The 12,777-nt window shown below is 51.2% G+C and overlaps 1 protein-coding gene across 1 annotated transcript in view; it reads left to right on the top strand.

Moving 5' to 3' along the window:
* Positions 1–12,777, top strand: part of HTT (huntingtin) — a 149,621-nt gene that overhangs the window by 69,871 nt on the left and 66,973 nt on the right. Inside the window, exons 29-35 of the mRNA XM_043573106.1 lie at positions 1,546–1,656; positions 6,282–6,359; positions 6,846–7,069; positions 8,128–8,206; positions 8,330–8,491; positions 9,374–9,429; positions 11,284–11,432. Of these exons, the coding sequence (XP_043429041.1) occupies positions 1,546–1,656; positions 6,282–6,359; positions 6,846–7,069; positions 8,128–8,206; positions 8,330–8,491; positions 9,374–9,429; positions 11,284–11,432 (859 nt within the window). The remainder of the gene's footprint in view (positions 1–1,545; positions 1,657–6,281; positions 6,360–6,845; positions 7,070–8,127; positions 8,207–8,329; positions 8,492–9,373; positions 9,430–11,283; positions 11,433–12,777) is intronic.

Here is a 12,777-nt window from a genome sequence, read left to right as displayed (position 1 = left end):
AGAATTTGAAAAAGAATTTTTGAAGATTACTTCACACAGATGTTGCACATTTCTTGATAAGTGTGTCCCCAGATGGTCATTATCTTTTGTTATTGCTATAGGTATTTTTCAGGGTTTTTGTTTATCTGTCTGTTTGTTTGTTTGAAAATGATTTATGAACTTTACCTGGCTTTTTTTCTGGAGGATATCAGTACCTTTCAAAGATCAGAGTATTTGACCACATTTTACAGAAGATTCAGAGGCTCTTTTTTAGCCAGTGTTTCTCATGTCAACCACCCACATAGCAGAGGGCGCGTGGGAAATACCGCACAGAGGTGTTTCTTTTCTGCCTGTTCTCGACTCCTGTCCTGAGTCCTGGGGCCCTCTTGATGATCCCAGTGTCGGCTCCCTCTTTATCATTTCCCCTCCGGGACATCCTGGGCTCCACGCTGTACCCCGTGCATCGTGGCCCCCGGGGTCCCGGATGCCCGCCTGGATCGGTGTGTTTGGAGTGCCTGGCACATGTGACATCCGTCACACTGCCCCTCCACCTCCTTCATTACTTCTTTATTCCCTCTGTTCTGGCTGTACTCCCACCCTGGCCCTCGTTGTCCGCCCCCCTCAGAGCCCCGTGGCCCTGCTTCTCCCCTGCGACCTCTGTTCTTTGTCAAGATAGGCCTTCCCATGCGCATGCCCCTCGCCCCCTCGTTCTGTCGTGCCTGCTGGAGGTGAGCCCCTACCCTCCTGTCCCTGTGGGATGTGGCCCCATGAAGTCACCTGTCCCTGTGTCCCCACTCGCCCTTCCTCTGCCTGCTGGAAACCACCTCACGGTGACACAAGAGCATCAAGGTTTTCACCTTCTGTGTGTGTCTCCCCTGCTGTCCTGCCCCTCGGCCCAGGAAGTGCTTGCTCTGTCATCACGGCCGGCTGGGTTTGATTTCACGGAGCAGACTCCATTCTCTGTTGTAGCGCTTTGCAAGGTTTTTTGCCAGTTTTTATTTTTATAGTTGATCCCTCCCCTTCGCCCTTCTTACACATCGTATCCTTGGACCTGACTCATTCTCAGTCTGTTAAATAGGGGAGTTGCTGCATAATTTAATTCAGCTGGGCCCTTCCGAATTGTAATTTAATCCTTCTTAAGATGAATTTAATGTTTTGCTAGAACCAGACCGAAGGGCGGTTTCTGGATTTGATCATGATTCCCGGGGGATACGAACATACGTGGAACACAACGTGTATTTATGGGCTTTGACATGGTGCTTATCAGATACTGGTTGAAATGGACACTGAATTTTTTTCCTCGTAATAGAAGGTCAGAAATTGTTTCTTTCAGCAGCATCACTATAAGCTGGAAGATGCCTTTGCAAGGTTACAGTTTTATGCGGTTCCTTTCCAGGGCGTTTTCCCAGCACTGAAAGCAAATGAACAAGCAGAAACCCCCCAGATCGCGGGTGTTAGAGCAGCCCAGCCGGACACTCTCACCGCGTGGACAGCACGTGTCTTTGTTGCAGGTGACGGAACAGGACGGTGCCAGTAACCCTGTGTTCTTTCCCTCCGCTTCCCAAGGTTACCTTGGACCTTCAGAACAGTGCTGAAAAGTTTGGGGGCTTTCTGCGTTCTGCCTTGGATGTGCTCTCTCAGATCCTAGAATTGGCAACACTGCAGGACATCGGGAAGGTTTGTGTTTCGTTTCTTCCCCTCGAGCTGTAGCTGGGGGGTCTGGGTGCGTTCGGAAGGCGGGAGCAGCTTGGGGAGAAGCTTCCGCGGCCCCCGGCTGCTGCGTCATGGCTCCTGCCTCTGATTCTTGTGTCAGCCTCACGCTGGGGGTGTCCTGCTTCCATCCCGTTTTCAGGGTTTTTCTGTATGTTAGCCTCGACCCAGTTCATTCTAGAATATTAGTTTGTTTTTTTTTTTTTTAATATGAAATTTATTGTCAAATTGGTTTCCATACAACACCCAGTGTTAGTGGGTTTAAACCGTGGTGGCAGTCCCTTTGCTTTCTTATGTGTGCTTTGCAAGCAGAAAGGGCGAAAACGGACGTGAAGGCTGCGCGGCTGGCTCCTCTAGTGCCGCGGGACAGCAGAGCTGTGGCTGAAACTCCTGGGCTTTGGCTCCAAGTCCGGTATCCCCTCCCCCTCGTCCTACAAGGGGGCGCTCAGACACAGGGACAGATTTTAAGGACGTGTGAGGTGAACGCCCATCTCGTGTGTCCGCATCCCGGGCCTGTAGGTCACATTTCACTGCGGTCGCTTTGCCGGGTGTGTCCCCTGCCGGCTCCTGGGTGCCCTGGTTCTCACGCGTTTCGGAGTCGGTCACAGGGAGCTCCCCCTTCAAACGTGTGTCCTAAACATGTGGCGCGCTCAGGAAGTTCATGTGTTTTTGTCTTTTTCTTGACGTGTGGAAGTTACCTAGTTTTTGTCATCACAGTATGTACATTGTCTTGTCTCCAGGTGCTGTTGGGCTCTTTCCCAGGTCTGTGTATAGTGTGTGCGCTTGTTTTGATGGCTGGATAGTGTCCTGTTCTTACTGGTGCTCGGTTATTGTCCCCTCTGAGTGAAACTTGGCAGAGTGTTTTTTACTGCTGCCACCTTCTTGGTGAGACCAGCGGGCCGTCCCGCCCAGGGCGCGGTACGCTCTCCCCGTGTGGCCCTGTCAGCATGGCCATCTGTTGCTTTTCTTCTCTCAGACCATCAGGTCCTTAGGGCCTGTGGGCTGTGTGTGGATAATGCATTTCAGCAAGAAAGGGAATATGATGCATTTTAAATTTGAATGTTAGATACGCTGAAATGAAAACCATCTAACTAGGATTTTTAAAATAATAAAATTTTCCTATTTAAGGGAATTAAGATGACTTTGTGGTTTATTGTTTTTGTAGATTTTCACCTTTGGGGAGTGTGGTTCCTTTTTTCTTTATACCTTTTTATTATGACTGCCACACACATACAGCAGTAGTTGTTTTTCAGTTGCAGTCAGTGAATTGATCGAAGGTTACATTGATCCTGATACGTGAAGGTAAATAATTAACAAGTCACAATCTAATTAAGGTTGACGTTACGTGATCTGTGTATTCCTGAGAATGGGAATATAGTTTTACATGTGTGTGTGTGTGTGTGTGTGTGTGTATGTATATATATACATATACATATATATATATATACATAAAGATATATTTAAAAGTGTGTGTAGTAACTTCCATTTCTGAAGATCCTTGTATGTGGGACAGGATGGCTTCTCGCCCTCTCACCTTGGTCCTTATGGATAAAGATGGTTTTGTGCCCCTCGGCTTCCGTATTGTTCTGAGTTTATCTGTTGTGCTGTTGGGTGGGAGAGGCCCGCTTTAGCTCCAGCCTTGGCTTTCCCCAGGCCCCCTGGTCTGTACTTTGGGAGCCTCTCCTCCCTAACTGCTGAGTCTTCGCTCTTGGTCTTTTCGAGGGGAGTAGAAACCCCCCAGGGTTTCTTTTGTGCTCAGCCACTGGCTGTTTGCCAGAAGTCTCCTTGGCCGATGGTTGTGCGGGCGAGGCTGGGCCCCCGCCCCCGCCAGACACACGCTGCCACTCGCCATCCTGCTGCTGCGGTTGAGGCGGCAGGCGCCTCCACAAGCAGCAGCGGTGCCGCTGGGTACGCGCACCGGACACGCGCTCTGGCGCCGGGGGCCTGAGCCTCACGGACTGCTTGGGGGGTGTGACCTGCACAGTGTAGGAGCGGGTTTTCCTCCCATTGCCGTGAGCCTCTCTGGTTACAGCAGGTGAAGGCGGAGAGAGATTTGAGAGTAGAGAGTAGGGCTGGTTTCTTTTGTTTTTCTGAGTCCCAACGCGGGGGATGAAAAGTCATAATTCTACGTTCTTGACAAATTATAGTCTTATCTTTCTTCTCGTCTAGACCTTGTTTATTCCACACCCAACTTTTATGTAATTGGAATGTATTCTGAAGTGCGATTTGTTTGTGTGTTGGTGATTTCTCTGGCCGCTGTTCCATACACACTTTTCCACGCATCTCCGTATTGCTGCCCGTATTGTAGTTATGTCTTCTCTGGCCTCTCTGGAGACTGCACTGGTCTTAAGTGGTTTGGCTTTTATGTGCCTCAGTTCCTTACATTTCTTGTGCTTGGGTTTGTTGAATTTAGACCTCTGGCTTCATAGTTTTCTTAAAATTTGGGAAGATTGGGGCCATTATTTCTTCAAATATCTTTTTCTGGTCCTGGCTTCTCTCCTAAGGGGACTTGAATTACCCGCGTATTTGGATGCGTGAGGTTGTCCCTTATGCGACGCACAGATGCTCCTTTTAAGATATTGTTTTCTCTCTGCATTGCATTTTGTGTGGCTCTCACTGCTGTATCTTCAAGCTTTCTGATCTCTTCTTCTGCAGTGTCTAGTCTGACTCTTAATCCCACCTAGTGCATGTTTTCACTAACGTTGTTTTTATCTCTTAAAGTCTGATTTTGATCTTTTTAAAAAATCTCTTATATTCCTACTAAAGTTTTTGAGCACAGAGAATACAGTCATAAGGGCTTTTAACGTCCTTCTCTGCTAATTTTAAAATCTTGGCCATTCTGGGTCATTTGTGGTTGATTATACTCCTCGTTGTGGATTGTGTGTTCCTGCCTCTTTGCCTGCCTGGTAACCTTGATCAGATGCCAGGCATCGTGAAATGTTATTGGATGCTAGACGTTTTTGTACTCCTGTAAATCTTCGTGAGCTTTATTCTGAGATAGAATTAAATTGTGTGGGAACAGTTTACGTGTGGGTGTTGCATTTGTGTTGTTAGGTGGCCTGGAGCAGTGCTCAGTCCGGGGCTAATTGTTCCCACCACGGAGGCACGGCCTTCCTGAGCGCTCTACCTGGTGCTCCGTGAGTTATTGTTCTCCCGGGCTGGGGGCGACAGTAACTGTCCCTAGCCCTTTGTGGGTGCCAAGCACTGCCCCGTAACCCTTTCTGGTGATTGTCCCCTGGCCCTGGGGACTGGTCCAGAGTTCTGTCTGGGCAGCTGTCCCGTCGAGTCCCCACTACTTCAGCTTCCCAGACTCATAGCTCCACCTGACTCGGAGTCCCTGGGCTGCTCTGTGCCCCCCCTTCCTTGTGCCTCGACCTGGAAGCTCTCACAGGGCGGTGGGCCAGTGCGGTGTGGGGCTCTCCTCTCTCGTCCCCGTCTCTCAGGGTCACTGTCCTTCAGCGCCTGCTGTTTGGCATCTTGTCAGTGTAATTTCACACAGTGTCCGGTGTTTCTTTTGGTTGTTTGGGTGGAAGGTGTAAATGGGCCTCTCGCCTCGTTTTGCCAGAAGGGGAAACCTGTCTGTATTGCCCCGCATGTTGGTGTCCACACCGCGAGGTGTTCCTGTTGCTCCGTGTGCTGACGTCACCACGGCATCTGTCCTCACCAGCGTTCAGGGCTTGGTGCGGTTTCTGGTGCCACCAAGCCCTCCGTGTGTGTTTGTCGGGAGACAGGGTCCTTTGCCAGAGAGACCCTGATCTGGAAGGCTCTAGTTGTAATTCTCTCTGTTCACATTTACCAGATACCAGCTATGGGCTGGTGAAACCAAAAAGCAGCACGTAACAAACTCACCCCGTAGGATGCAAACTTGAATGCTTAGAGTCTAATTTGAGTAAGTCAGAATATTGAAAATGTATGTATGGGCCTCTGGTATTTGAAACCAACAGAAGTCTGTTGCTCTTCAGCACGGAGAATTGTGGCGAACAAGCAAGGCGAGAGGCCTCTTCCGTCTGGTTTGTGTCAACGGTAGCCCTGCTGAGGGAAGCGGTGGCTGGCGACCAGACAGGCGCCCGGGCGTCGTGCCGCTGACGCTGAGCGCCTGCTCTGGCGGCGTCCTGAGAGTTCGTGTCTTCGTCCTTCTCGGTGCCCCAAGAGGACACGGGGTGCCTCGCATCTTATTCTCGATGCGGTGAAAGTAGTTTGTGCGGGCAGTCGTTTCTGCAGGTTGCCGTAGACGCTGTAGGACTCTGGGTAGTAAATCCCGCAGGGTGCCCGTGTGCTCCGTGCAGCTGGACGTCCGTGGGGCTCGCGGCTCCTGCACACTCTGAACTCCTTCCCTGACCACAGGGCTGGGGGCAGAGTGGCCGGTAGATAGCTGGTGAGCGTCCCCGAGCAGGCGAGTGAGCGAGCGAGGGAGTGGCGGTGGCGCCTGCAGGAGAGGCTGGAGGGAGCGGCTCAGGTTTGTCGTGCTTCCTGCCGAGCTCCGTTCACACTGGCGGATCGCAAGCTTCCTCTGTGTCAACTGTGGCTCGCCACCGTGGGAGGCCGCCCGGGAGTCACCGACTTGCGTGTGTTACTGCTTCTTCTTCCCACAGTGTGTCGAGGAGATCCTAGGCTACCTGAAATCCTGTTTCAGTCGAGAACCGATGATGGCAACTGTTTGTGTTCAGCAGGTAAAAATGTCATTTCCTGGGCTCATCTTCTAAGCCCCACGCCCTGGGCACGGGGACAGGATGCCGCTCGTCCTTTAGAAGGCGGTGCTGGTGGCACGGCCGGCAGCCCCACGGGTCACGTGTTGGCCCGCCCCGATATCGGGCACAGGGCTCCTTGTCCCACCCCTCTGGGTCTGGCCCCTGCCGCCGGACTCTGGCTACACGCTGCCATCGTGGCGTCCGTCCAGGCTTTTGCTTGGAACGCTGGGTCCAACAGAATCGCGGAGGAGGGCGAGGCTCCTGGGGTTCTGACTTACCGGCTCACATCGCCCTTCGCGACAGCAGTCTCGCATGGTGCCGATGGCGATCGTCCTCCAGGACGTCAGTCTGGAGCTTTGCTGACACAGCCCGTTGCTTTTAGCTGGGTTTGGCACGGCCCCCTGGGAGACCCCCGTGTGTTGGCGCCGCGCTAAGCCTCATGCTGATGGCTTCACTTCTTCCCCTTAGTTGCTGAAGACTCTCTTTGGGACAAACTTGGCCTCCCAGTTTGATGGCTTGTCTTCCAACCCCAGCAAGTCCCAGGGCCGAGCGCAGCGTCTGGGCTCCTCCAGCGTGAGGCCGGGCTTGTACCACTACTGCTTCATGGCTCCCTACACCCACTTCACCCAGGCCTTAGCCGACGCCAGCCTGAGGAACATGGTGCAGGCAGAGCAGGACCACGACGCCTCAGGGTAAGCTTGCGCCTGTGCTGGCCGGGGCGGTAGCGTCGGGGAGGCGTTCTGGGTACGAGCACGGAAGGGCTGGCGGTGAATCGTTTGTAAAAGCCGAGAGCCGGCTGCTCTTCCGGTGCCCACAGACCCCCTTTTCCTGTCGGTGCCGCGTGGGCGGCATTTCCCAGGTCTGCGCTAGGGGGAAAGAACGGCTTCCGCGTGGCACAAAAGCGTTAGCGTGTGAGTGTACTTGAAGGGCATAGGGAATCTCGTATGGTAGCGCTTTGGGTTTTATAACCTCACGGCTACAAGTCTCTCTTCAGTTAAATTTATGGTTGTATTTTTGATGCCTGGAATGCGGTTGTTGTTGCTTAAATAACCGTAATCATTAGCAGATGTTTGAGTTGCTACTCTGTGTAGCAAGAGAATTGCTCTGTGCCACAAACAAGAGAATTCCTTGTTTTTCCTTTTATAGATGTAGTGCTAAAACAGCTAGAGTTAACACACTAGTCGGGAACTGAGGAGAATGCCCTTGTTCCAGGCTTGACATTGGTCACATACTTACTATATATATGCATCCAGTTCTTAGGAATAGATCTGTTTACTTTGTTTAATAGCATGGCGTATAAACAAAGAAGCGAGGAACCGTGTGTGTGTTACTGTCATCAAATTTCATACGTGTTTCTTGAAAAGGGTGTGATCGATGTGAATGTTTAAAGAAACTTTTTCCCGAGAGAATCAAGTGAGATCTTCTGGGTCACCGAGTCTTACAAGTGAGCGTCACCTTTGTGGCCTCACGGCAGCCTGGGTGGCGTGGCGCTGAGCTTCCCGGGGCAGGCAGCGCTCTGTCTGAGTGCCTGCTACCAGTGACAGGACTGGCTGGCGGCCCCCTGCGATCTCAGCGCGGCCTGCTGTCTGTTAGACAGGAGCGGGTGCCGCCGCGTGGCGTGGCCGCCTCGGTGCTTTCTGACTTGGACATGTTCTGATTTTGTGGACGTGAATTGGTTTGGCCTGGAGTGTGGCTGAGGACACGGGAGAAGACTTACGGCTGTTCTTTGCTCACTTTTTTCCACCTGCAGGTGGTTTGATGTGCTTCAGAAAGTGTCTACCCAGTTGAAGACGAACCTCACCAGCACCACTAAGAACCGCGCAGATAAGGTGAGTGAGAGGCGGCAGGCCTCGGTGCTCAGCACTTTCCAGGTTGGCTGCTTGAAGGTTTTGGTTGAAGTCTAACTCAGTTTGTTCTTTCTTTTTTCTTTCTTTTTTTTTTTTTTTTCATAGAACGCTATTCACAATCACATTCGTTTGTTCGAGCCTCTGGTTATAAAAGCTTTAAAGCAGTACACAACCACAACGTCTGTGCAGCTACAGAGGCAGGTCTTAGATTTGCTGGCACAGCTGGTTCAGTTACGGGTCAATTACTGTCTTCTGGATTCAGATCAGGTTTGTCACCCTTAGCTTTCATCTGCCATACCTATCGTAATTTAATAAAAATTACCTGTAGCAGACACTGAAATCTACCTTTAAGAAACGTGCAGTTTGCTATTTGCACGCTGGTTGTCGCTCCTTACCCGTTTCATGCGCCAGTGTCCAGGGCCTGGGCTCACGGAGGACGCACTCCTGCCCGTGTGAGGCTGTGTCCAGGTTATTAGCCTGTGTGCGTGCGTCAGAGGCCTTCCTGCCCACTCACCCTCCCCACCCCAAGACAAGTGAATTTAAATTGTAAGGTACAACGAAGATTTGTTGTTTGGGGGGCATTTTTGCAAAATCCAGAGACTTGCTTTAAACACGCTATCAATTATGACGTTTGCTTTCAAGCGAACTAAAGTTGGTTCACATCTTTGAGGAGGAACTAGTGCTTAGAACAGAGTTGGGTGCCAAACTGGCCCTAGTCCAGTCCTGGAGTGCTGCTGTGCCCTCGGGGTCCCCTTCCCTGTCAGCAGCCCTCAGCATCCGCCCCTTCGAACGCTGGGGTGTGCGGGGAGGAGGTGGACCCACGCGGGCACCTCATTACTAAGCCAGTCTCGGGCCATCTGTGCCGCTCAGAGTGTGAACCGGAGCCAGCGAGTCGCCGGATAGGCCTTTTCTGCTCGGCGTTTCCTGTTTCTCCAGAGCTCTCACCCCCTGGTTCAGTAAATGTACTTACGGGATTTCTGGAAGTGTCCTGAGCTATCCCGTCTCACAGAATACCTCTGAGTTCTTGTATACAAACACGTTTGTCTGCTGTCGGGAACTTGTTAAAAATTTACACAACTAAGTAGGAAGAAAAGTAACCTAGTTTGCACATTTTAATTACTGATGTGAAGTTTTTATTTTCCTCTGTAGGTGTTTATTGGATTTGTGCTGAAGCAGTTCGAATACATTGAAGTAGGCCAGTTCAGGTAACAGCTTTTCGTTCTTTTAGATTTCTTGTCCTCATGACAGTTATATAGCATTTTAGATTGTTAAGATGAACATTTACTTTAAAGGATTGTTAAGCATTTTTGCCAAATATTTTTTTTTTAAGCCGAACTCTGATCAACACGCTGTGTGTTTTTGTTTCTCTTAAAAATTAAGGAGTAAGTATCTCAAGACTTGTTTGGCGATGGTTCTGCACCTGGGAATTACAGGTGTCAGTTTTCATGTCACATGTCAAAACATTTCATTGTGGTAGCGGGGCGCTAAACCAAATCTCGTCTGCCGGAGCACTAATTGTTTCAAACTTCTGAGTGAAAACGCATTTTAGACCCGGCGGTCTTCAGCAGAGGTGATTATGACACACTTGACTTAGGTGACTCGCGGCTCTGCCTTGCCGGACCGTAAGGTTCGCTACTTTCTCCTACGGCACTTACGTCTGTGTGAGTGTAATGACCACGCGTTAGAATCGTTCGGTCTCCGAACCGCAGGTGACCCTTGAACAACGTGGGTTGTGGGGGCCGGCCCTGCGCCCTCAGAAATCCCGTTCAACCTGTGACTCTCACAAAGCTGACTACCAAGAGCCTACTGGTGACCAGAAGCCTTGCTGATCATGTAAATACTCGCTTACCACGTGTTCTGAGTGTTCTGTGTATTCTGACAATCCAGCGAGCCAGAGAAAAGAGAACATTGTTAAGAAAACCACGAGGAAGCTAACGTACGTTTGTGGTATTGTACTGTGTTTATGGAAACCCCGCGTTTTATAACCTGCGTGGTCCGGGGCTCACCTGTCCTTAGTAGATAGGGACGCACGGAGAAGAAGGATGCATTCTCAGCATCCCTTGGGTCTAGAGACCCGGTACTTTCTTACTCCAGTTATGCGACATCTTGACTGCACGATTTGAGACAAGTTGCTTTGTCTCCTTTGAGTCTCAGTTTCTTCAACTGAAATGAGAAGGGGCAGGAGGAGAAGTAAGAACATTGTACCTCTGGGCGTCCAGTGCTGTGGGGTGCTCTCCAGCGCTCTCACTTAGCTCTGCCCACCGCCAGCTGCCCACCCCCAGCGCACCCTGTGGGAGCTGGCCCGCCTTGCCGCGCCCCCAGCGTCTGTCCTCATCCTCCCCTCCCCCCTTCTTCCCTCTCTTCTCCCCCTTTTCTTCCCTCTTCTCTCCCCCCTCCTCTCCCCGCATCCTCCCATCTCCCCTTCCCTCCCCGCTCCTTCCCTTCCCCTCTCCCCCTTCCTCCCCCCTCCTCTTTCCTCATCCTCCCCTCCCCCTTTTCCCTCCTTCCCTTCCCCTCTCCCCCTTCCTCCCCTCTCCTCTTCCTTCATCCTCCCCTCCCCCCTTTCCTTCCCTCCTCTCTCCCCCCACCTCTCTCCTCATCCATCCACCCCCCTTCTCCCCTCCTCTTTCCTCATCCTCTCCTCCCCCTTTCCCCTTCTTCCCTCCTTCTCTCCCCTCCCCCTGTCACTCTCCCCTTCCTCTCCCTTCCCCTTCCCCCTTTTCTTTCCTCCTCTCTCCTCATTCTCCCCTCCGCCTCTCCCCCTCTGTCTCTCATGCTTCCTCTTCCTCTCCTCATACCCCCCCTTCCCTCCTCCTCTCTCCTTCTCTCCCTTCTCCTTCCCCTCACTCTTCCTCCTCTTCTCCCCTCCTCTTTCCGAATTTTCTGCACCTCCCTCTCCCTTCTCCCTCACTCTCACCACTTGCTTCCCTCCTTCCCCTGGCTCTCTCCCTTTCTCTTTTGCTCTCTCTCAACTTGGAATCATGAGTAATTTCATGTTTATATTGATTACGTGTCATAATTTTAAAAGGAAGCATCTAAACGGATGTTTTTGTTTCTAGGGAATCAGAGGCAATTATTCCAAACATCTTTTTCTTCCTGGTATTACTGTCTTACGAGCGCTATCATTCAAAACAGATCATTGGAATCCCTAAAATCATTCAGCTCTGTGACGGCATCATGGCCAGCGGGAGGAAGGCTGTGACACATGGTAACGGGACAGCCCTTTCACAGTGACCTTCAGTACTGATGTGCTCGACGGTCTAGTCTTCATCACTCCAGCTTCTGGCTGTGTCCACTGCTGCTCTGTGTGTGTGTGTGCGTGTGCACGCTGCTTAGAGATGACGCAGAAGGGAGAGAGCAGACCTACTGTCGGGAGCTTGTGACCTCCTGACCTAAGAATACAGGAAACAGTAGGGCGATCTAAGGCACAGATAGAGTCTGACATAGATGCTCTTGTCTAATTACGTGAAACACAAAAACCCGAGAAATCCAACTTCTCTGAGGACCCCGGTGCTGGAAGGAGTGGCTCGGCCTTGGAGCAGGACCTTCTGTTCTGCCTGGTTATCCTGTAGAGGCGAGTGAGGACCACAGAAGATGGTCAGCGGCTCAAGCAGCCTCCTTCACCTGGGCAGTGAGGCTGTGGTTTTAAGAATAAACTTGGGGCGCCTGGGTAGCTCCGTCAGTTGTGTCTGACTTCGGCTCAGGTCATGATCTCACGGTTTGTGAGTTCAAGTCCCACATTGGGCTCTGCTGACAGCTCGGAGCCTGGAGCCTGCTTCGGAGTCTGTGTCTCCCTCTTTCTCTGCTCCTCCCCTGCTTGTGCTCTGTTTTCTCTCTCTCAAAAATAAACATTTAAAATTTTTTTTAAAAAAAGAATAAACTGTAAACCTTCTCTTAACTTTTTATTATTATTTTTTTAATGTTTATTTTAGAGAGAGAGAGGGAGGGAGGGACGGACGGAGTGTGAGCAGGGGAGGGCAGAGAGAGAGGGAGACACAGAATCCGAAGCAGGCTCCACGCTCCAAGCTGTCAGCACAGAGCCGGACATGGAGCTCAAACCCAAGAATCGCAACATCATGACCTGAGCCAAAGTCGGACGCTTGGCCTACTGAGCCACCCAGGGGTCCCCTCTTTGAATTTTTTAAACTGATCTTGCAGCATTTTCCTGTTGACTCCTCCCTGGCTCCGTTGTCAGGAATCAGTAGACTTTTGAACTTTGGCAGGGGTATGTCCTAGGACCTCTGCAGAGCCCAGATGTGAGAAGGGCGCTGTGGCACGCAGCGTTCTCTGTGTTCCCTGTTCTGTGCGCTTGCGGTAAAGCAGGTAATTTGTTGACGGGCAGGGACTCCATGCCATCTGATTTCCATAGTCGCTGGAGTCACTTTTGCAGTGGCCTTGCGAGGGCCGAGATTCACACCTCAGCAAAAGTTCACACTTGTACACTTTGGGAATTGGGGTTCCTGGTGCAAATGTCAAATAGAGGGATGACTAAGGCTTCCTAGATTAGAGAGTCTTTGGATGGACAATCGGTGGGCAACCAAACCCTAGTATTT

This window comes from Prionailurus bengalensis, chromosome B1, assembly GCF_016509475.1.
Source record: "Prionailurus bengalensis isolate Pbe53 chromosome B1, Fcat_Pben_1.1_paternal_pri, whole genome shotgun sequence".
Taxonomy (NCBI): Eukaryota; Metazoa; Chordata; class Mammalia; order Carnivora; family Felidae; genus Prionailurus; species Prionailurus bengalensis.
Note: the sequence above shows the minus strand (reverse complement) of the source record. Positions and strands in the feature narration are given on the sequence as shown.